Below are 23322 nucleotides of genomic sequence, written 5' to 3'. Positions count from 1 at the left end.
TCTCCGTTATTTTGCTTATTTTATACATACCCCATATCCATGCACCACCCGAATGATTAACCTAAAACATTTTAATATAGCAATTCCAATAGATTGTGCTACAAAACAGAGTTGCGGCAGTATAATACATTAATTTGTCTAGCAGGTGCATACAGACGCACAGCACCGCGAAATAAAACGGGCCCGAGACAGCAGAGTGTAGAAGCGAGACAGACGCACTCGCATGAAACCACGGGCGAACCATGATAATGCAAGCTCACTTTTGTCTGACGTAGCCGACGTTTAACGGGAGACAAATACTACAGTCTACCTCGTACTGGTGTCGGAGGGGAAAGAGCCGAAACGGGGAAAATAGCGGATGGTTTGACCTCATTGGGGTTATTTGTTGTTTTCTTCGCCGTTTTTGTGGAGACCACTGATGTAACGGTTCTGGATTTGATGGGTTGGGTTGGCAGGAAGGGATGCACAAAAGAGCGTCTCTTACACCGTGTTTAGTTGCGGATTAGGAGAGGGGGATCAAACGGAGGAGGGGAAGAGGGGAACACAACAACAAGGAGACGTTCTTTATTAGCGGGGGAAGACAGCGCCAGACGGTAGCGGAGAGAAGGAGAAGACCGAAGCGTCGCTCGAATGATTGTGCCGTGGTGGATCCCGCGACGATGCGACGACACTGCTGGGTGATAGTGCTGGCGGGGATGTTGTCGTACTTCAACCCAGAGAGAGCCCTTGGAGCCCCGCAGAGAGAAGGTGAGTGGTGTCGGTGAGCTGGAATGATATTGACGCTGGGAGAAAGAAGAGGGGGGAGGTGGGAGAGGGGATAGATTAGAGGGTTATGAATAGGTACTCGGAAATATTACGGCCAAAACACACCGAGACAGCCTCAACAATAATACGATATATTGTATCTTTCTTGGCTGATATGATTAGGCTATGGTAGGCAATATGCCTTTATAACACGGGATGAAATCAGAAAGACAATGGCCACATTATTATCATCAAGTAGCCAGGAGAATTCGGTGGGATCTGCGACCCTATTTCGGTGATATTTATCAATAGCATTGATGGCATGTCAAAACGGAAATTCGCCCAATGAATTTTAAATTAATCCACTGTATCATACATGTGTATATCAAACCTATATTATCCTACTTGGGTTTAATGATAAAAAATCTTTGAATTTCCATTTAAAATCAACAAAATCCGTTTTATTTTGTCCTCATTTTATTAGGCATCGCAGTATTTTGTTTGTGTATTGTCGTTTGCAGTCATGGTGTTCTGGTGTATTGTTTTGATAAGAGCCGTAAACTGGAGCTGGTGGAATAGGCCCCTGCTATGTGTACCTATTTATATGCAGTGTATGTCTGGACAGCTGTCTAGGGATAGAATAATAGAATTGCCCAGGAATTGTGCATCTATACTGCCGATGGATAGGCTACATAAAATATTATTGTATTCTACATATACTTATGTGAAAGAGTTTGCATTTCATATAGGCCGACATGTTTTTTCTATTTTATCAGTTTCCAATGTAATTCTACTGCCAGGCCATAGGCTTGCATAGGCTGCAGTCCAGTCCAGTACATAAATCAACGAAATTATTACACATTTATGATGAGTCAATAATTAATGTATCTTTCTCAAATTCATACTCATGATTTTTAGTAGCTTTTCTTACTTAGAATTTACACGTCACTCTTGAATGTGTTAGAATAACATGGACCATTATGTTTTTAGGCCTTCGTAGAGGTTTGAGTGTTTTTCTCATAAAACAGCTATTGGAGGATGGAATCATACAACATATGAGCTCAAGACATCCTTAATGCTAATTACAATGTTCAATGATGTTATTTATATATTTTAAAGCAGTGCTCAAAGTGCTTCATAAATGTCTTTTTAGGGGTAACTTGCATTTTCCACTCATGAATGATCTCATGAAAATATTCCATTGATCAGAAAAGCCTATTTGTGATTGGATTCCCTTTCGGTGTGTTATTGGACACCTCTGTAAGATTTGTGTACTGTCTAGAGGGAGAGGCAGAGGAGAGGATGTGCCAAAATGGTTCATCACAGTTAAGCTTACACATTGATCTACCAATAGGGTAAACATCAATTAAAGCCTTTTGTTTGGACTATTATTGGACTGTTGATGCATCTTCACGCCATGCTTTCAGTAATCAATGAGCTCATGAAATGGATGGGGAAACGTACATTTGGTTTTGCATTATTCATTACTGTGTCGTAATAGTGATTCAATATCTAGAAGTAGTGATGAATACAGGGCATGATGGAATAGGATGAGCAGGGGAGAACAGAGTAGCTCTAGTACTTGCATTTTCTGGTTCCAATGACACTGAAAATGCTTACACTGTGGTTGATATTCATAAGTACTGTACTGAATTGGCACTTGACCTGTAAGTGTATTGACAAGTATGTGTACTCAGAGGTTCACCTTCGGGAGTTGGAGAAGTGTTTTTTAAAAATTGTATATGGGGAAAAACAAATAATATTGACAACAAGTTCATCTAGAAATAGGCATTTTTGATTGTGGCGATGCTGGTTTTGATTTGAGGGTTTAAAATTGAAAGATACAACAAACAAGTAGTAGCCTACTGTTGTGAAGGGTTTTTAACCACCCTGCACTCCCCCTTCTCTTTTTCACAGATGGTTCGCTCCTCACAAACGGCCAAGTTGAGGTACAAATATATAAAGGAACCGCCCCAAACTCCTCCTTCTCACCTAGGTAGCCAACCTCCCTGATTTGAGTGATTCTTTTCCAATTTTCCTCCCCTCCCCCGATAGCAATTTCCCCAAAATGACAACGCCACCCCTCCCTGCTTTTCAACTGTGTTTCCTGGAAGGAATGTTGTTTTTTTGGTACCCCCCTCCCTCCTCCCCCTCTTTCCTAACTGGAATGGTAGACTTCCCTGATTTTAACTTTAATTCCGATCTCTCCTCTCTTTTATTGATTCTGAAGATGGTTTCCTGACTTTCCTCCAAAGTTGATTTCCTTTTCCTGCTTCTCCCAAAACTCCAATGACAGTTGTTCATTGGGGATCCTCCGCTTTGTCTCAAACGTACCTCTATTGAAACAATTCCAACGGTTTTCCTCCTCAATCTCAATATGTAACAATGACTTTGACCCCTTTCAACCCAATTCTCTGAAGCCTCTCTTTCCCCCACTCACTCATCCACTCACCAACACTTCAACCTAACAACTGTGTGTTTCCTTCAGGATGTACTACCTGGCCCATTAACCGTATTAACCTTTTCCTCTCCTCCTTTTCTCTCCCGCCATATCTCAGTCTCTCAATCCAGGGCTGCGTCTCTCTCTTCTCCGCCCTACGTCGTCATTCTCATCTCTTGCTCGGGGCTCGTCTCCTTTGTTTTACTGCTCTTCACCTGTCTGTGCTGTAAGAAGGGAGGAGTGGGATTCAATGTAAGTCTCCATCATGTAAGAGACTTATTCACACGTCTTGTCTATTGTGTTGCACTGTCTGCATGCATGTTGTGTAGATCAATAGATATAGGCATCATATTACACATTGGCCCTTCGGGAAACTCTAAACATTGAGAGCTGTAACAATGTTAAAGCATATGGGAATGTCCTGATTTGTCATGGAAGGGCCCAGCACCACAGGGGCGGTGGGTATCCACATAATTCAAACCCTCCATGAATCTATTGTCTTTGAATCTGTGATCTTTGGATGGTTCATTGTTTCTTTGGCTGCATGTGCAGCACCACATTTTACCAGAAGTATTACAGATGTCGCATGAGCCAGAAAGCTTAGGGTCTGTTTACATTTAATAGATTTCCTCATATTAAATCCAGATCGGTCTTTCTTTGTGACATTTCAGCCAGCACACTGGGTGCATCTCAATTATCTAAAGTGGCTCCCCTCCTTCATCTTAACTGATGTGAAAACACAGGCAACAAGGGAAAAGTAATATGGTGTCTGCCCATCAGTTATTTGTTTACACTTGCCCAATTTCTTTAGAAACGTAAACCACTTTAGGCTATTGACACATCCACTAGAAAAGCGGTCACCAACCCTCATCCTGGAGAGATTCGGGTGTGTAGGGTTTTGTTCCAAGACAGGCCAGAACTAACACACCGGATTCAACTAATCAACTACGGTAATTAACAAGAGTTTAATAAACTAAATCAGGTGTGTTGGTGCTGGGCTGGAACAAAAACCTGCAAACCCTGTATCTCCCGGGACCAGGCTTGGTGATCACTGCTTTTCAAACTTACAATATCTCTAAATCTTCTACGCTTCCTCTGTTCTTTCCTGTCAAATCAGGAGTTTGACAATGCAGAGGGGGAGGAGTGTTCTGGGGGTTCTAGCCCCGCCCAGGAGGACAGTCTGTCCTCTTGCCCCTCCCTCCCGGAGGTCTACACCCTCCCACTCAGGGACAGGGCTAACTGCCCCGCCCTGCAGGATGGCTCAGGTAACTAAGGCAGACTCTCTGTAGCTGGAGCAGATGGCAATATAAAGCACATGAATATTAGCAAGCTTGATGGATATCAGAAAACCACAAATCATGTGTCTTTCTCTTTTCATCTCCTCTATTCTATCTCTAAAGACTCCAAGTCGAAGTACTTCCGTAGGCACACTCTCAACTACCTTCAGGAAATAGGAAATGGCTGGTTTGGAAAGGTGAGATCACCAACTCATACCTCCACCCTCAGTTGTGACGTCATCATGTAATGGTGGTAGCTGGATCTGGCAGTTCTTCCAAATGTCTCTCAACCCCATGTTTCCTCTAAAAGACATCCTTTTAACAGCTTCTCAGTAAATCTAATATTGGCTTCCTACCAGCTCTCATGAGTTATGTCTTCTTCCTACACCACTATATTTCTGATCCCCCCCCCCCCCTCTCTCTCTCTCTTTCCCTCTCTTCTCTCCCGCTCCCTCTCTCTCTCCTTCCTTCTCCTCTTTTTCCCTCCTCTTCCCCTCTGTCCCACATCTCTCTTTCTCCTTCCACCTCTCTCCCGCTCCTTTCCTCTCCTCTCTCTCCCTCCTCTCTATCTCTCTCCTGTCTGTTCCACATCTCTCTTTCTCCTTACCTCCTTCTCCCCCTACCTCTCTCCCTCTCTCTCTCCTCTTCTTCCTCCTCTCTATCTCTCTCCTGTCTGTCCCACATCTCTCTTTCTCCTCACCTCCTTCTCCCCCTCTCTCTCACTCTCTCCCCTCTTCTCTCTCTCTCTCTCTCTCTCTCTCTCTCTCTCTCTCTCTCTCTCCCTCCTTCCCTCTCTTTCTCGCCCTCCTCTCTATCTCTCTCCTGTCTGTCCCACATCTCTCTTTCTCCTTACCTCCTTCTCCCTCTCTCTCTCTCTCTCTCTCTCTCTCTCTCTCTCTCTCTCCCTCCCTCAGGTGATCCTAGCGGAGGTGCTGTGTGACTGCAGCTCCTCCCAGGCCGTGGTGAAGGAGTTACGGGTCAGTGCCAGCCCTCTGGAGCAGAGGAAGTTCTTGGCTGAGTCTGAGCCATACAGGTCAGAGAAACTGACATTTTGTGTCACCAGACACTTTTATTTAAGTTATTTCTTTTTGTGGTTTCCTGAGTGTACAAAACATTAGGAACACCTACCTAATATTGAGTTGCACCCTCTTTTTCCCTCAGAACAGCCTCAAGTCAGGGCATGGACTCTATAAGGTGTCAAAAGCTGTCACGATCGTCATAATAAGTGGACCAAAGCGCAGCGTGATCTGGGATCTTTTTATTACTAAGTGAAACTCACAGCAAAACAAAACAATAAATCTCAAACGAAACGTGCCTCTAACAATAGTGCTAACAGGCACTATCCATAGTCAAGATCCCACAAAGCACAAAGGGGAAATGGCTGCCTAAATATGATCCCCAATCAGAGACAACAACAAACAGCTGCCTCTGATTGGGAACCATACCTGGCCAACATAGAAACATAATCCCCTAGATGACCCACCCTAGTCACACCCCGACCTAACCAACATAGAGAATAAAAAGCTTTCTATGGTCAAGGCGTGACAGAATTCCCCCCCCCTCCCACCCCCTGTCCCCAAAGCCCCCGACCGCAAAACCTGACTCAATATGGGAGCGTCCGGGTGGGCATCTACCGTCGGGGGCGGCTCCGGTGCGGGGCGAAGCACCCACTTCGCTCATGGACACGTTATCCTCAATGGCGGCTCTGGTGCGGAGATCGTCGCCGGATGCTCGGGACCGTGGATCGTCGCCGGAGGCTCCGGACCTAGGTTCGTCGCCGGAGGCACTGGACCGTGGATCGTCTCCAGAGGCTCCGGACTGTCGATTGTTGCTGGAGGAACCGGACCGTAGATCGTCTCTGGGGACTCCGGACTGTGGTTCGTTGCCGGGGACTCCGGACTGTAGATCGTCGCCGGAGGCGCCAGACTGGGAACCCTCGTAGGAGGCTCTGGACTGAGAACCCCCGCTGGAGGCTCTGGACCACAGACCGTCGCGGGAGGCTCTGGACCGCAGACCGTCGCTGGAGGCTATGGACCGTGGACCGTCTCAGGAGGTTCCGGGCCGTGGACCGTCGCCATAATCTCTGGACTGGGAACTGTCGCCGGAAGATCTGGACTGGGAACTGTCCCCGGAAGCTCTGGACTGGGAACTGTCGCCGGAAGCTCTGGACTGGGAACTGTCGCCGGAAGCTCTGGACTGGGAACTGTCGCCGGAAGCTCTGGACTGGGAACTGTCGCCGGAAGCTCTGGACTGGGAACTGTCGCCGGAAGCTCTGGAGTGGGAACTGTCGCCGGAAGCTCTGGACTGGGAACTGTCGCCGGAAGCTCTGGACTGGGAACTGTCGCCGGAAGCTCTGGACTGGGAGCTGTCGCCGGAAGCTCTGGACTGGGGACTGTCGCGGGAAGCTTGGTGCGTGGGGCCGGCACTGGTGGTACCGGGCTGGTGACACGCACCTCAGGACGAGCGTGAGGAGCAGGCACAGGACGTACTGGACTGTGGAGGTGCACTGGAGGCCTGATGCGTGGGACCGGTACAGGTGGCACCGGGCTGATGACACGCACCTCAGGGCAAGTGTGGGGAGGAGGCACAGGACTTACTGGACTGTGGAGGCACACTGGAGGCCTGATGCGTGGGGCTGGCACTGGTGGTACCGGGCTGGTGACACGCACCTCAGGACGAGCGTGAGGAGCAGGCACAGGACGTACTGGACTGTGGAGGTGCACTGGAGGCCTGATGCGTGGGACCGGTACAGGTGGCACCGGGCTGATGACACGCACCTCAGGGCAAGTGTGGGGAGGAGGCACAGGACTTACTGGACTGTGGAGGCACACTGGAGGCCGGATGCGTGGGGCTGGCACTGGTGGTACCGGGCTGGTGACACGCACCTCAGGACGAGCGTGAGGAGCAGGCACAGGACGTACTGGACTGTGGAGGCGCACTGGAGGCCTGATGCGTGGGCCTGGTACAGGTGGCACCGGGCTGGTGATACGCTGCTCAGGGCAAGTGTGGGGAGGAGGCACAGGATGCACTGGGCTGTGAATGCGCACTGGGGATACAGCGCGTCGAGCCGGCGCAGGATATCCTGGACCGAGGAGGCGCACTGGAGACGAGGCGCGCTGAGCCGGCACAACCCGTCCTGGACAGATACCCACTACAAGTGCGAGGAGCTGGCACAGAAGGCACCGGGCTGTGAATGCGCACTGGAGACACAGTGCGTATCACCGCAAAATATGGTGCCTGACCAGTCATACGCTCCCCACGGTGAGTACGGGGAATTGGCTCTGGTTCACTCCCCTCAACTTTCGCTGCCCACTCCTCGCTCAATCTGTCCCAATATTCCTCCATGGGTCTGACTCACCCCTCATCGTCGCCGACCACTCCGTGTGCCGCCCCCTCCAAAAAATATTTTGGGGCTCTCTTTTGGGCTTGCGTCATGGCCGTGAACCCTGGCGTCGTCGCTGTTGTTCCCTCGCTGCCTCCGCCTGCTTCCATGGCAGGTTTCTATCTCCTGACATCATTTCTTCTCACGTCCAGGATGTCCTCCACTCCTGGCTTTCCTCCTGGGCACGCTGCTTGGTCCGTTGTTGGTGGGCTCTTCTGTCACGATCGTCATAATAAGTGGACCAAAGCGCAGCGTGATCTGGGTTCCACATCTTTTTATTACTAAGTGAAACTCACAGCAAAACAAAACAATAAATCTCAAACGAAACGTGAAGCTAACAATAGTGCTAACAGGCACTATCCATAGTCAAGATCCCACAAAGCACAAATGCGAAATGGCTGCCTAAATATGATCCCCAATCAGAGACAACGACAAACAGCTGCCTCTGATTGGGAACCATACCTGGCCAACATAGAAATATAATCCCCTAGATGACCCACCCTAGTCACACCCCAACTTACCCAACATAGAGAATAAAAAGCTTTCTATGGTCAGGGCGTGACAAAAGCGTTCCACAGGGATGCTGTCCCATGTTGACTCCAATGCTTCCCACAGTTGTGTCAAGTTGGCTGGATGTCCTTTGGGTGGGGGACCATTCTTGATACACACGGGAAATTGTTGAGTGTGAAAAACCCAGCAGCTTTGCAGTTCTTGACACACTCAAACCAGTGTGCCTGACACCTACTACCATACTTCGTTCAAAGGCACTTAAATCTTGTGTCTTGCCCACTCACCCTCTGATTGGCACACATACACAATCCATGTCTCGATTGTCTCAAGGTTTAAAAATCCTTATTTAACCTCTCCTCCCCTTCATCTACACTGATTGAAGTGGATTTAATAAGTGACATCAATAAAGGATCATAGCTTTCACCTGGATTCACCTGGTCTGTCTATGTCATGTTACGAGCAGGTGTTCCTAATGTTTTGTACATTCAGTGTATTATAAATCACAGTCCTTGGGATTAACTTCACAGTTAACTCTCAACCTGTATTTCACTCTGGTTGATTTGGTGCTGTTTGAAAAGATCTACATGGACCAAGTCACATCAGTAGGTGTGTTTAATTGTCATGTGTCATATTGAGATGCTGGCAGTTAGAGGCTGCATGCTGCACACAAATGGGGCAGTGTTAGAACTGTAACATGGAGTGACAGATGACTACTGGTCTGACCTATTTATTATGCTCAACTTAGATTAAAATGACACTTGGCCCGCCATCTATCTCTATCTCTCGCTCTCTCTCATACACACTTACAGTTGCCTCTTTCTCTGTCACATATAGAAACACATGTTTCTATCGTCTTCTCCCCCTCTCTCTAGTTCTGTCTGTTTTCTATCGTCCTCTCCCCCTCTCTCTAGTTCTGTCTGTTTTCTATTGTCCTCTCCCCCTCTCTCTAGCTCTGTCTGTTTTCTTTCGTCCACTACACTTTCTCACTAACAAACCCACCTAAGTAAACCTACACAAACAAATGCGCCCAGATGTTATCCCCCTCTCTCCTCTTCCCTCGCTCACTTTAACTGCATATCCTCTGCTGCATTGCCTCTCTCGTTTCATCATCTTTCTCTCTCTCCCCTCTCTCTCTCCCCTCTCTCCCCCCTCTCTCTCTCCCCTCTCTCTTTCCCCCCTCTCTCTCCCTCTCTATTTCCTTGCCTTCAGGAGTCTCCAGCATCCCAACATCCTTCAGTGTTTGGGCCAATGCAGCGAGAGCATTCCCTTCCTGCTGGTCATGGAGTTCTGTCAGTTGGTGAGGGCCATGCTGTTTTAACTACTATTATGGGATGGAGAAGAAGAGGGGGGCACATTGTAGAGGAGATCCAAAGAGAGGCCATTTTGTTTTGGAAAGGATACATTTACTCCATTCCTGTAGGATTGTTTTCTCTCATCATTGTGTTTCTATCAGAGACTGATTGATACCTAAGCGACCAGCTGATTGGACAATAAATTATTCAAATGGATCAATTAAGTGACAAACACCAGACTATAGCTCCCGTACATGGAAACATACTTTTAAAAATGTCAAGTTCAAACCCCCGAGCTGACAAGGTACAAATCTGTCGTTCTGCCCCTGAACAGGCAGTTAACCCACTGTTCCTAGGCCGTCATTGAAAATAAGAATTTGTTCTTAACTGCCTTGCCTGGTTAAATAAAGGTCAAATTAAAACATAAAAAATAAAAAAATATATCCTGTCCTACCACCAGTACAACCTCTCTCTCTCTAATGATATTAACTCATTACCAATTCCCCTTCTGCTTTTGAGGACCTTCAGGTTCAGGAAAACACTTAGGAGAGGGTATTTCTCCAGCATAAATGTACAAATGTACTTGATTTATAGCTCAATATGTCCGGTCAAAGTCATAAGCTATGTTAATTTTTCTTCTGATTGTTTTAAGTATCACATACTGTACATGATATTGGTAATGCTCATTGATGTTGTAATAAATTAATAATATTTGTGATGTGTTACCAGGGCGACCTGAAGAGGTACCTGAGAGCCCAGAGGAAGTCAGATGGGATGACCCCTGACCTTCTGACCCGGGAAATGCTGACCCTGCAGAGGATGGCGTTTGAAATCACCTCTGGCCTGCTGCACCTCCACGAGAATAACTACATCCACAGGTCTGTGAGGTCATATCCTGGCTCTCTCTGGCTCCAGTGGGGTTCCAATAGCTCCAGTGATTGATTGGTTGGTAATTTAGTGATTGATAGTAAAGGAATTATGCTTGTTTTCTCTCCAGTGATCTGGCGTTGAGGAACTGTCTCCTTACCTCTGACCTCACTGTCAGAATCGGAGACTATGGGCTGTCTCACAACCACTACAAGGTATGTTTGAGTGTGTGTGGGGGCGTGTGCGCTTACCCATGTACTTTGCTTGAACCACCACAACCTGTAGACAAGTTATACCACTTTATACCATGGTATTTTTGAATAATCGTTTCTGATAGGCTTGTAGGGCATTCTTTCCCTATAATCCACAGTATATTTGCACGATAGAATTCAATGGATATAGTTATTACATGTTCTATGCTTGAGCTGCATTTGAAAGCAAAAGTTGAAAACATTATTGCCATTGTTGGATTTGATTTTCATAATAGCAAGCTAGGACTCAAATTTGGTTAAAAACTAGCAAGTCTGTTTGTTTGGTTACCATGGCAACTACTGTCTCTATATTGTAAACTTGGTACTTCAGTGGATGTTGAACACATTTTCTACCTGCAAATGAACACATTTCTAGCTATAAATGTTTAAAATTATAGCCATGGTATAAAAGGGATAATCAACTCGGGGCTCTATGCGTTCTCTGCAAAATAATGCAACTCTGTGGAAGGTCAGTTCCGCTCCTTTAGCGTGTCATGGAACACACCTTCCCGGTGGTTGATTATCTTCCAGAGAACACATAGCCCCTTGTTGATTATCCCTAAAGTATTGGATGTCCCTAATGGCTTATCTTCAAGTCCATGCATCCCTCTGTGTGTATTTATCTGTGTAGGATGACTATTACCTAACATCAGACAAGTTGTGGATTCCCCTGAGGTGGATAGCGCCAGAGCTTCTGGAGGAGTACAGAGGATCTCTGATCGTCACTGACCAGACCAAGACCAGCAATCTGTGGTACGTACCATAACACAACCTGCCTCTAAAATGGACAAATAAACAACTGAATATTTCAATAAGCTGTATTCTGTATTTCTTATCTAATTTGATTATATCTCTATCCTCCAACTCTCTCTCCCATCTCTTTTCCCTCTTTACCCCACATCTCTCCCCTCTTTCCCCCTCTTTATCCCACATCTCTCCCATCTCTTTTCCCTCTTTATCCCACATCTCTCCCCTCTTTCCCCCTCTTTATCCCACATCTCTCCCCTCTCTTTCCCCCTCTTTATCCCACATCTCTCCCCTCTCTTTCCCCCTCTTTATCCCACATCTCTCCCATCTCTTCCCCCTCTTTATCCCACATCTCTCCCCTCTCTTTCCCACTCTTTATCCCACATCTCTCCCATCTCTTTCCCCCTCTTTATCCCACATCTCTCCCCTCTCTTTCCCCCTCTTTATCCCACATCTCTCCCCTCTCTTTTCCCTCTTTATCCCACATCTCTCCCATCTCTTTCCCCTCTTTATCCCACATCTCTCCCCTCTCTTTTCCCTCTTTATCCCACATCTCTCCCCTCTCTTTCCCCTCTTTATCCCACATCTCTCCCCTCTATTTCCCCTCTCTCTCGCACTTCTCTCCCACCCCCCCACTCTCTCCTTTCTCTCCAACTTCCCTCTCCTCTCTCTCTCCCATTTCTCTCCTCTCTCTCCCACTTCTCTCCCCTCTATCTCCCCCCTCTCTCTCCCCCCACTCTCTCCCATTTCTCTCCCAGGTCTCTTGGGGTGGTGATCTGGGAGCTGTTTGAGTTTGGTTCTCAGCCTCACAGGCACCTGAGTGATGAGGAAGTGTTGACCTTCGTCATCAGAGAGAGACAGATCACCCTGGCCCAGCCACGGCTCAAACTTTCCCATGCTGACTACTGGTCAGTGGGCCATTTCCTGACTTTTGGTTATCTGATGATGTCTGCATTTGATGAAGAAAGGAGTCGATTACAGATGTGTTACTTTAAAGGCCTACTTTGTCAATAGATCATTAAGGTCAAAGCTAATATATGCAATCCCCTCAAACCTCTCTTTTGGGGTGGAGGTACATCAGCTTTAATACTGCAGATAGATTGTAGCTTCCATCAATGTAATTGTCTGCGTCATTTCCAATCCCCCTTATCTTTGTGTTTGTCTTTCCTGTCTTTCCTCTTCTAGGTATGAGATCATGCAGTCCTGCTGGCTCCCTCCTTCCCAACGCCCCTCCATCGCTGAGGTATTCCTCCTCCTCTCCTCCCTTCTGGCTGCTGAGCGAGGGATGTCCCGAAGCAGTGTGGGAGAGGACGAGGAGGATGAGGACGAGGAGTATGAGGAAGGGAGAGGAAGAAGAGGAGAGAGCGATGAGTCATTTGAAAGACGGTGGGATTCTCTCCGTCCTCCGGCATTCCAGGCTGCAGCGAGTGAACGACAGAGAGAGAGGGAGTATGGGAGGGATGACAGGGGGAACTCCTACCCTCTACTGGAAGCCGTGGGGAACTGCATCACCCCATCCTCCACAGAACTCGATGACATCCTGACAGTCACGGAGACCAGTAAAGGGTTAAATTTTGAGTACTTCTGGGAGAAGGCCCATGCGAGGTGGGGCTACCAACCACCTCCTCCTCCCCAGCCAATCCCGATGGTCAACCCCTCCCACAGACAATCACTGGACACACCCACGGTTGTCCCTGTGATAAGTGCACGTAGCCCCTCCCTCGCCAGCGAGTACTTCATCCGATTGGAGGAGCACACCCCTCAGGATAAGTCCCCATCTCTTAAAGGGAAAGCGCACTCTTTCCGTTCTGACTCGTTGTGTCCTGGAGATCTGGAGCTAGTGGAGATACGCAGCGGAATGCTGGGCAAAGAACGCACGCCTTACAGTTCTGATGAGGAGTACACTGGGCGAGGAGGGAAATCCATCCAGACCATCCGATCCAGCGAGGTCCAGATAAGAGTCCCCAACACTGGGGTGGCAGAGTTCAAAGACACCTCCAGTAGGGTGACTGACTTCTCTGTGGTGGATTTAGGAGATGATGATGAGGAGGGGGGGGGTGAAGGAGACAGTAGGTCATCCATTGGTTCTCAGGCCCCTGTCCTGCCTCCCAAGCCACGTTCTATGTCAACCTCATCGGGCAACCACCTCCACTCGCGCCCCCTCCCTGCTCCTCCTTTGGGCTACCACCGAGTAGGACTTGGGCTGGGTCACTATTCCATGAGTCGTAAGATAGAAACGATGGACCCTCTGACGGGCAGCTGCCTGCCATCATCATATGATCACTTAGGGTTCCACCGTCCTCGTCAGACCATGCCCCCCTCCCCGTCACTGTCCCCCTCCCTACCCCAGTCCAGCCACCCCATCTACCCCACTCCCCAAACATGTCCTCCCCCTCTCCCGCCCCACTACAAGCCACAAAGGGGCCTGTATCACAGCTATGGTGTAGGTAGCTACTCCAGATACAGTAAGCCCCAGATGTACTCTCAAAGAGAGCCACTATCCTGTGACGACTCAGACCGACAAGGTGGTGTACGGCGCACAGCATCCTTGCACAACACAAAGGGAACATCCAATTTCCGCTCAAAAGACTTTGACTCTCCTGTACGACGCCAGAACGTATTTCGCCCTGTTTACCGTAACATCTCCCACTCCGAGTCCGGGGGCCCCAGAATTGAGAGGCACTCGTCCTCCAGTCCCACCTATTCAGATGAGGATGACTCCCCCTTTATGTCCCCTGAGAAACCCAGTGGGGGAGGGACAACCGTCCCGACTTCTAGTTTGTCAGAGGATGCGGATCCGGCCACAGCCGAGCTCTTCTCCAGGGGTATGAAGAGGACCCAGTCGCGCCTCGCCACCATCCTGCCTGCCATCTGGAGGGAGGACGCGGAACTGCAGGCGGATAGCGTAATCGACGCCAAGATATCCCCCATGCACCTGTTTCTGACTGAGATCTCTAGTGTGTCAGAGTCAAATGATGCAAAGTCCAAGGAGGGGAGGACCTCATGGGAGGGAGAGACAGAGCGGGAGAAGAAAAGGGATGGGGAGAGGTCAGGGAACTTCCTCCAGCCCTTGAGAGGGGGGATGCGTCGGTCCCGGTCGCTGGTCACAGAGCTGGGCTCTACAGAACAGACATTGGGGCCAGACAGAAACACACAGATGGGGACAGAGGTGGAGAGGGTGAGGAAAGGCTCCATCCAGAGAGATCTATTCCTCACTGAGATCACAAACACAGGAAGGATGGATGCAGGCATGGAGAGAGATCCGGTGAAGTTCCTCCACCCTCCTGGTTCCCGATCGCGTCCCTACACCTACACCTGCGCCCCCGGCCTCCCGTCCTACGCTGAGGCCGAGGAGGCATACTCCAGGGGCATGAGGAGATCCCGATCCCTCCTCTCCGAAATCACAGTGGGGAGGCAGGAGTCGGAGTCACAGGAGACGGAGAAGGAGACAGAGAAGGGACAGATGACCAGAGAGGAGTTCCTGAAGGAGATCCAATCAGCAGAGACCTTTTTGACAGAGATCATATCCAGACAAAACGCGACCACCTCCAACAAGCATTGCGAGGACTTGTCTCAGTCACCCACTCCAATGTCACCAGAATACGAGTCAATATGCATAGATCCTGACTCCTCTCAGACCATCCGTTTCCAATCAGAGAGTTCCATACGTACATCAAACAGAGGCAAAGACGATGTAGCACCGGAGGCCATTTACGCCCAAGTGACTAAACGGGCAAAAAAGAGTGAGATAAAGGTCACTATACGGCCTGAGATTCCAGTACTGCAAATAGGATCAAATAAACAGTTTGTCAAACAGGAAGAGGAATGTCCCACACACACGACCTGCCTCAAGGACTCACCCAGCTCACTCACAGATCCCACCGCTGACACCAACTCTCACCCAGATTCTCAGCCACAGCCCGGTGACTTTGTGTTCTCAGCGATAATGCCAAAAAATGGCCTCCTCCTTTACCAAACATTCCCCAGTACAAAAACAGAGGAGGATGTTTCAGAAGGTCCAGCCTTACCTGTAAGAGAAACACAGAGAGTCAGAGAAAGGGTTGAGCTCTCAAGACAAGCTCAAGTTCAGTCTTTATCTCAAGACAGTGTTACTGGAGGAGTGGAAGAATCTGAAAAGAAACCCTGTGATGATGAGTCACCTATTTATGTAGATGAGAAAGAGAGCAGGGGTCAGAATAATGTTGGGGAAAGGAGTTGTGAGAGAATGAAAGGTGATGCTGAGGTCAGAGACACAGGGCAAGGATGTCAGAAGCAGGAAGTTGTTGATGACATTTTACATGACTTAACAACAGAGACATCAGAAACAGGTAAAGCATGTCAAATTGAATCTAAAGATCACAAGGAAGAAGGGTCAGAGAGTTCAAAAGGTTGTGACAGTCAAATGAAGAACAACACATCACATTGTTCTACTGCTCAGTCACATGACCCAAATGTTGAAAGCTATTTACAAATCAACAAACAGAATTCACAGATCAACCAAGAAGGGAGGTCAGACCCAAGTCAAAAGAGCCCTGCAGCCATTCCCACCACCCCAGACTGGGACCCATCCTCTGACCTCTCTCTCTCCACCATGACCCCCTCAGACTCATTCCTTTCATCTTTGACCCCCAGTTCAGCCGACTGTCTGACCCCAGGTGACCCATGTGTTGGAGGTGAAGGACCAGGTGGTTGGAGGCTGCTGGGGACAGAAACCCCCCACAGAGACTCAGCCTACTTCTCTGACAATGACTGGGAAGGGGAGGGGCTTAGCAGGAAGAGCAGTGATGGACTGAGCGTGACCAGACCCGGCAGCGGACGAGGCGGAGAGAGGGGGACGCTGACAGGAATAGAAGAGAAGACAGAATTAGAGGATGAGGGAGAAACCGGGGGAAAGTGTCCCTTGAAGAGGATTTCAAATAAGGGAATTGACATTGAGAGGGAAAAGGAGACAGTTCTTGAACAGAATGCTCATGTGCAGGATATCTCTCAAAACAGTGATGATGGATATAAAGACATGTCGAGTATTCAGGAGAACGATCTCAGTCTGAAAGAAGTAGAACATAAAACAGGGTTAGAATCAGAACAGAGAGAAGACTCTGGAATGTTCCACAATGAGAGTGGAGAGTCAGATGAAAAGGGCCTAGTCCATCCGGGACTCCTGTCTGATAACTCACAGACCAAGGAGAACAATGAGTTTATAGCTAAGCTGTTCTCTAATTTAGATGATGCACCTCTCAAAGGGTTCTCTTACAATGATGGAACTCACATTTGTAATCATTACACAGAAGGTGTGATTTCTCATGTGGAGTCGAATGATTTTAGATTCCATGACTCCACAGACAAAGACTTGACATTGCCTTCTAATAGTACCACTAAGACAGATTGTTTGAAATTAATATCTGCCATTCAGACAAAGGATAACAAACTTGAGAATGAAGAACTCCCAGGTATTGAAGAGAGAGAAAATGATAATTCCATGAAAGACACTACGGAACCAGTGACGGCGTTACATGGCGACCATGACAACAGAGAATCCAGGCTATCTAGGTTCTACGGTATTCAAACCAGCGAGGTCAAACTCAGTGACGATATTCCAGTAGTACTGGATCCCAACGACGGAGAGAGCACCAATGACGAAGAGAGCAAACTGGCCTCTTCTTTCTGGGCCGAGGGGGACACTGAGGTGTCTGAAAGAGAAGACGGGCAAGATCTGGAGATTCAACACACCGACGCCAATGAGCTTGGCCTGAGAAACTTGTGTTATTCAGAGGAAAGCGAAGACGAGAGGGCCAAGGCCAAATCAGAGACAGAGAAACAGCTTGCCGCTGGAGAGCTGTGTAACGCCATGAAGGAGAAATCTCCTCAGAGAGGACCAGTGACGGGGAGCCAGAGTGGGTCTTTGAGGAGGGATGGATCTGCTGAGACTGTGGACAGGGAGTCATCTAAGGATCTGGAGATGAAGGCTAAAGAGCTGTGGAACACTCTGGAGGAGGGGGAGGGGAGAGGGGAAGGAGTGGTGAGGGGCGAGTTCGACTGTCACCGTTTCCAGCAGGGAGACCTGCACCTGTGGCCATCGGAGAACGACCAGTGGGCCTCGCCGGAGAACAGAAGCCAGGAAGCTGAACTCGGATTGGAATTCTTCTCAGCGTTCGGAAAGACCTGGGAGGAGAGGGAGCAGCTGGTGGTAGGCCGGGAATTCTGGGAGGCTGAGGAGAACGATGAACTGGCGGGGAGTGAGCCTCATCCAGCCGTCCTCCAAGATAGCGAAGATACTTCTAATGACGAGAGGCAGGGACGGGTAGCCTACCTGGAAATAAAGGGAGAGTTGTCCCAGAAACAGGCTCTCTCCAGTAGCATTGACAGTCAGCTATCCCAGGCACTGGATGTACATCAAGAGGAAAATATAGAAAATCCAGATAGGGTTAACGATAATGATGTTGAAGGTGATCAAAATGTTGAAGGTGTTCAGCTAGTGGTTGAGGTGGAAAACCGAGAAATCCCAGAGCATGAGACCAATGCAAGAGGGAGGGAGCAGTTCAGGTCACTCACTGAGATGGGTGGAGACAGTGAGGGTCAAACTGCATCTCTTCTAAATGACTTGGATGGAAACATTGCTCAAGGTGAGGGAAATCAGAACTTCAACAGGTTGAATCATCTCAGTGAAGTCCAAATGGAAGAAGGGGCAATGGCAGAAAATAACATGGAAAAAGAACAGGACTTTGAATTAGACAACCATCTTGCTCCCACAGTAAAGAGTATATATATGGGTGTATCTATCTGCCTCACTGGAGTACCACAGGTAGATTTGTCAGGATTAAAACATATTGAGCCAAGCATACGCATTGAAGAAGCTGACTCTACTCGCCAGCTTGTGGGGGAGGACAGAGAAGGGGGAGTAGACATTGTAACCACAGGTGAGGATTTGAGAGACATATCTCTTCTATGTGACCCGGTGTCTTATCCCAATGATAATGACTTGGAAGATATAGCCTCTTGTACAGATCTGTCTGGTTCACATGGAGACAACTTTCAGTTCAGTTCTGTAGACTTTCCCAGCCCTCCTCCTAGCATGGATCTTGATATGCAAGAAGACAGGTTACAGAGTTTAGATGATTCTTTTCCTAGTCCCCCACCTTCTGTCATAGAAATAGACGACGATCAGGGTCTTATAAACCTTGATTATTTGGGCTCAGATTTCATTACCAGTGCTGAGAGAGACCCAACAATGCCCCCCACTCCTCACACTGATATCCCAGAGCCGCCCCCCTTACCACCCACCACAACCCACAGCAGGGGGATCTCTGCAAACCTCGACCTTTCACCTGTACATCCAACACTTCCATTATTCTCAGGTGAAAGCCAGAACCCGAGCCGCCTCACATCAAACATGTCCGAGGATGACAGAAATAACCTGTCCCAGAAAAACACAACCACCACTTCCACCACACTTCCGTCATTGCCCCAGAGTAACTTCAACACCATCCCAGAGCTGTTGATCTCTGAGTGGAAGGATTTGGACGAGGAGCCTCTGGAAGACTTTGAGAAACTGGAGCAGCTGTGTTGCATATCTGGGGATGAGGAGGACACCCTGGGTGATCTCTTCCTGGGGAATCTGGAGCTGTTGGAGTCTATGAAGAAGACGCCTGAGCAGAAAGCTAAGGGTTCTGGAGAGAGCGATAAAGGTGAAGAGACCTGTGGGACCTCCATGCCTGAGGGGAAGAGGAGAGTGGAACTGAAAGAGGACGTTGACGGAATCTCTGAGAGCGCTGACTGGCTAGCCAGGTTGGTTCCATCGGCAGTCCAGGACATCCCAACTGGGGCTAAACTTTCACCTCAGGAGGAGAGGCGTGAACTACAGTTCCCATCAGCCCTTTCACCATGTCATTCTCCTGACTCCAAGGACCAGAGGTCACTTTCCAAGATGCCCACTAAAAATGGCCTAATGATGCAGGTGAGCATTAGCCTTGCATTTTAACCCCAAGTTGCACAACTTTGTAGATGTATGAAAGTATAAGCCTACACAATTTACAATATCCATTTTCCTGAATATGTTTAAACATTTACACCCCTATTATCTTCTTCTGTTTCCCTTTCTTCAGGTGTGTGAGGAGAGACTGCAGTTCTCTCTCTGTGAGAACGTTAAAACAAACGTCCTCCGGGGGGCGACAGTGAGCGACAGCGTAATTCTCCGCCCATGGGGAGACCAACCCTTAGATGGGGGAGGAGACACAGTCAGTGTGAAGGATGTAGGAAGGTATGCTCTCTCTATCACAGGAGGTTGGTGGCACCTTAATTTGGGAGGAGGGGCTCGTGGTAATGGATGGAACAGAATCGGTGGAATACATCAAACACATGGTTTGACGCCAATCCATTGGCTCCATTTCATCCATTATCATGAGTTGTCCTCCCCTCAGTAACCTCCACTGCCCTCTATGTATTTTGAGATTTATCAAACTGTTGTGTTGAATGTTGGCAGGCAGACAGATAATAAAAGAAGATATATATTTTTTCTGTTCTTAGCGAAGAGGAGCAGGACACCGAACCCAATTCTGAACCCCAGAGTGAGTCTGATGCGACTGACAGTGAACCACTGACTGTGATCCAGCAGCCAGAAGTTACACCCCCTCAGCCTGTGGCAAACCAAGCAATGAAAGGTACCTCCAGACTTTTTTCTTTGTGAAAATGTGTATGAATAGGATGCATTGTTGACATTCATCCACTCTGCAGGTGTGTAAATGACATGTTCTAATGGATAGATTGGTGCTTTCTGACACCATCTTTCATGTCTGACTTTATCTATTCCTCTCTTCTTTCACAGCCAAACTGGCTCGCCTGTCCCTCTCCCTCTCCCTCCCTCCTCTCCCTCTTGCTCTCCCTCTCTCCTCCAGTCCCAAGGGAGGGTTCAGGGAGGGCGGGCTACACAGAGACAGGAGTGGGAGACGGAGGGGTGCGTCCCCAGGAAGTGACCCCGATGAGGATGAGGAAGAAGAGCAGGAAGATGAAGGCTCCAGGAGGGTGATTGTTGTCACGGAAACAGACGTTGGCAAAAGGGTGGGGCTCAGGAGTCTGCTGAAGTCGCCAAGGGAACCGATAGACAAAGAGAAAGACAGAGGGAGAAACGTGTCCTTTTTTGATGATGTCACTATCTATCTCTTTGATCAGGTGTTTGTTTAGTTTTTTCCCCCCCTCATATATTGAGTCCCATGTTACACTTGGGCTTTTAACACTTTCACTATATTGGATGTACATGTACTGTCTCTGCTCCTTTTCAGTCCCTGACTCTTCCTCTCTGTTTCTGAAACAGGAAACTCCAACCAGTGAGCTGAGTAGTTCCACCTGCACCAGTCCAGCTCCAGCTCCTAACAAAAGCACTAAATTTGATTTACATGGTACGTACTACGTATGCATGCATGTTGCTATTAGAAACCATATAACGGTCCTGTACATCATTCCCTTCTTAGAGCCAATAGAAAGCTTTTGATAAAATCACTACAATAACAAGCACCCATTGGACTGCTCCCATCTGATCCCCACTCACTGAAGTTGAGAACCCCTCACACCAACCCCTTTTCAAAATATGCGCCCCCAAAATGTATCTCTTGTAATTATCCCGCTGTGACATGGGGACTGGAGTGGGGACATAAATCTGGTGCTCAACAATGCACGTCTAAGATGTGTTTTCCACTCTGTCTCCAGAAGCCGTCCGCTCTCAGTCTCTCCCACTGATCGCTTCATTCCACAGAATAATGAGAGTTTTGGCTGATCCCCTCTGGGTGTTTTGAATAGACTGTATATAGAAAAGCATCAACACCAAAATAATCTACTTTCATGATCTCTGTCAGCCTGCAGAGTTAAACAGTTGAAAGCTTTGCAAGGAGAGAAAGTTTATTTTTAACTTGTGAGTGTGGGCCTTTTTGTGCTTCGGTTCTACAAGAGGATGTTTGTACACACGTATAGAGTATATTAACTAATGATATACCATTTGTGTAATGTTTTTATCGTACATATTTTTTTAAATAACATTTACAGTTGTATGCTTTTGTTTATGTCTTGTGTTGCAGGGGTCAATTTGATTTCATGAAATGTGTTAGAATGTATCCCCTGAATTCAAATAGTATTTACTCCAACCCTAGCACAGTGTGTTTGTGTATGGCATAGTTGTAGTGTAGTAATTCCTTAATTCCCTTACTTACACCATGCTCCTGTCTTTCTACCAGGAGCAAACAGCAAAGGCAAAGACTCCAAAAGAAAAGGGGACTTGTCAGTCAAACCGAGGTCGCCCGTGGGGGCCAACCCAGTGACATCCTCGCGTTTTACCGTCAGCCCAGCCGATGACCCCCACTTGGTGTGAGGCAGGGTTCCGGAATCCTCTGAGTTGTTCTGTAACCCTCAGAACAGGGACCTTCTGAGAGTGGCCAGTGGATTCCCCTCCAACCATAACCATTCTCAGAGGCTATTTTTTTATCGATCAGGCAACGGAAAGAAAAGCCCCCCGTTCTAAAAGCTGGACACATTCCAGGTTTAACCAGCTACCAGTCCTTGTACGGGAAAGGTTGTTGATATAATAACTCCTCCCTTTGCCACTGAATCCTAGGGTCGATTTATAGACACTGGCTGGAAGTGGTTGATGGCAAAGGCAGTTTGTCCAAGGCGAAGAACAGTCTGGAGCTTTGTAAAATCTGAAACGGATTGACGGCTATGCAATGGGAGTCATTGTGTACCAGCTTACCTTCTCTTTACCTGCTTCTTTCGGTTGTCTTTACCCAGTATGTACTGGGGGATGCACTTTCTTTTAGTCATGTATCTGTCTATGTGGAAGCTTGGATTGAAATCTTAACTTTGTAAAAACGATTTTCATTGCAGTCAGTCATACTTGTAGGCAGCAGTTGGGGCCAGAAAACAATCTTAACTCCTGTATTTGAGAGTACTCATTCAACATTTGTGTACAAAGATAGTGATACAAGTGTATACAATATAATTTTAGAGCTGTTTAATTTAGATGTATTCTTAGACTGCACGAAAAGATGAAAACAAGCTATGTTTCTATATACTTTTATTCTAAAAGTCTATGTGTAGCTATTATTTATTTAATGTATTCATTATTTATTTAAACATTATTTCCATGCTTTGTAAATATTGTTTATTTATTTTGGTGCAATTAATTTATCTCTCAGAATTGTTTGGGACAAACAAAGTAAAACAAAACAACATCTAAGTAATAGCTTCTTGATTTAATTATTCTGCATAACAAATAAAGCAAGATATTTTCCCCAACCCCCAAAAATATTGAGTATAATTTCATGTCTTTATAACTGCCATCCTGTGCTTAACTTATGTCCTCAACTTGTAGGGTTTCCCAAACTGGGTCCTGGGGCCCCCCCTGGGTGCATGTTTTGGTTTTGTCATAGCACTACACAGATGATTCAAATAACCAACTCAACATCAAGCTCTGATGATTTTAATCAGCTGTGCAGTACTAGGGAAAGGGGGGGGGGGGGGGGGGGGGGGCAGGACTGATGATTTTAATCAGCTGTGCAGTACTAGGGAAAGGGGGGGGGGGGGGGGGGGGGCAGGACTGATGATTTTAATCAGCTGTGCAGTACTAGGGAAAGGGGGGGGGGGGGGGGGGGGCAGGACTGATGATTTTAATCAGCTGTGCAGTACTAGGGAAAGGGGGGGGGGGGGGGGGGCAGGACTGATGATTTTAATCAGCTGTGCAGTACTAGGGAAAGGGGGGGGGGGGGGGGGCAGGACTGATGATTTTAATCAGCTGTGCAGTACTAGGGAAAGGGGGGGGGGGGGGGGGGGGGGC

General features: G+C 47.9%; 1 protein-coding gene across 3 annotated transcripts; it reads left to right on the top strand.

Annotated features, from left to right (window-relative positions):
* Window positions 1-170: 170 nt before the first annotated feature.
* On the top strand, window positions 171-22989 carry LOC116376690 (uncharacterized). Of its 3 annotated transcripts, none has more exons than XM_031838044.1 (16): window positions 171-747; window positions 3303-3451; window positions 4302-4449; window positions 4585-4658; window positions 5376-5494; window positions 9563-9650; window positions 10375-10523; window positions 10643-10727; window positions 11395-11516; window positions 12269-12418; window positions 12696-19461; window positions 19610-19764; window positions 20031-20164; window positions 20329-20672; window positions 20815-20899; window positions 21728-22989. In XM_031838044.1, exons 1-16 carry the CDS (start codon window positions 660-662, stop codon window positions 21859-21861), a joined length of 8790 nt encoding a protein of 2929 aa, XP_031693904.1. In that variant the 5' UTR covers window positions 171-659; the 3' UTR covers window positions 21862-22989. The 3 variants fall into 3 exon arrangements, with proteins under 3 accessions (XP_031693904.1, XP_031693909.1, XP_031693907.1); XM_031838049.1 differs by having other exon boundaries at window positions 21738-22794; XM_031838047.1 differs by having other exon boundaries at window positions 3303-3436; window positions 21728-22784.
* Window positions 22990-23322: the final 333 nt, after the last annotated feature.

Source organism: Oncorhynchus kisutch, linkage group LG2 (assembly GCF_002021735.2).
Source record: "Oncorhynchus kisutch isolate 150728-3 linkage group LG2, Okis_V2, whole genome shotgun sequence".
NCBI lineage: Eukaryota > Metazoa > Chordata > Actinopteri > Salmoniformes > Salmonidae > Oncorhynchus > Oncorhynchus kisutch.
Note: the sequence above shows the minus strand (reverse complement) of the source record. Positions and strands in the feature narration are given on the sequence as shown.

Coding starts and splice junctions, on each gene's coding strand:
- LOC116376690 (XM_031838044.1), top strand. CDS start 660: ATGCGACGACACTGCTGGGTGATAGTGCTGGCGGGGATGTTGTCGTAC. Junction 748..3,302: donor TGGAGCCCCGCAGAGAGAAG/GTGAGTGGTGTC, acceptor GCCATATCTCAG/TCTCTCAATCCAGGGCTGCG. Junction 4,450..4,584: donor CGCCCTGCAGGATGGCTCAG/GTAACTAAGGCA, acceptor CTATCTCTAAAG/ACTCCAAGTCGAAGTACTTC.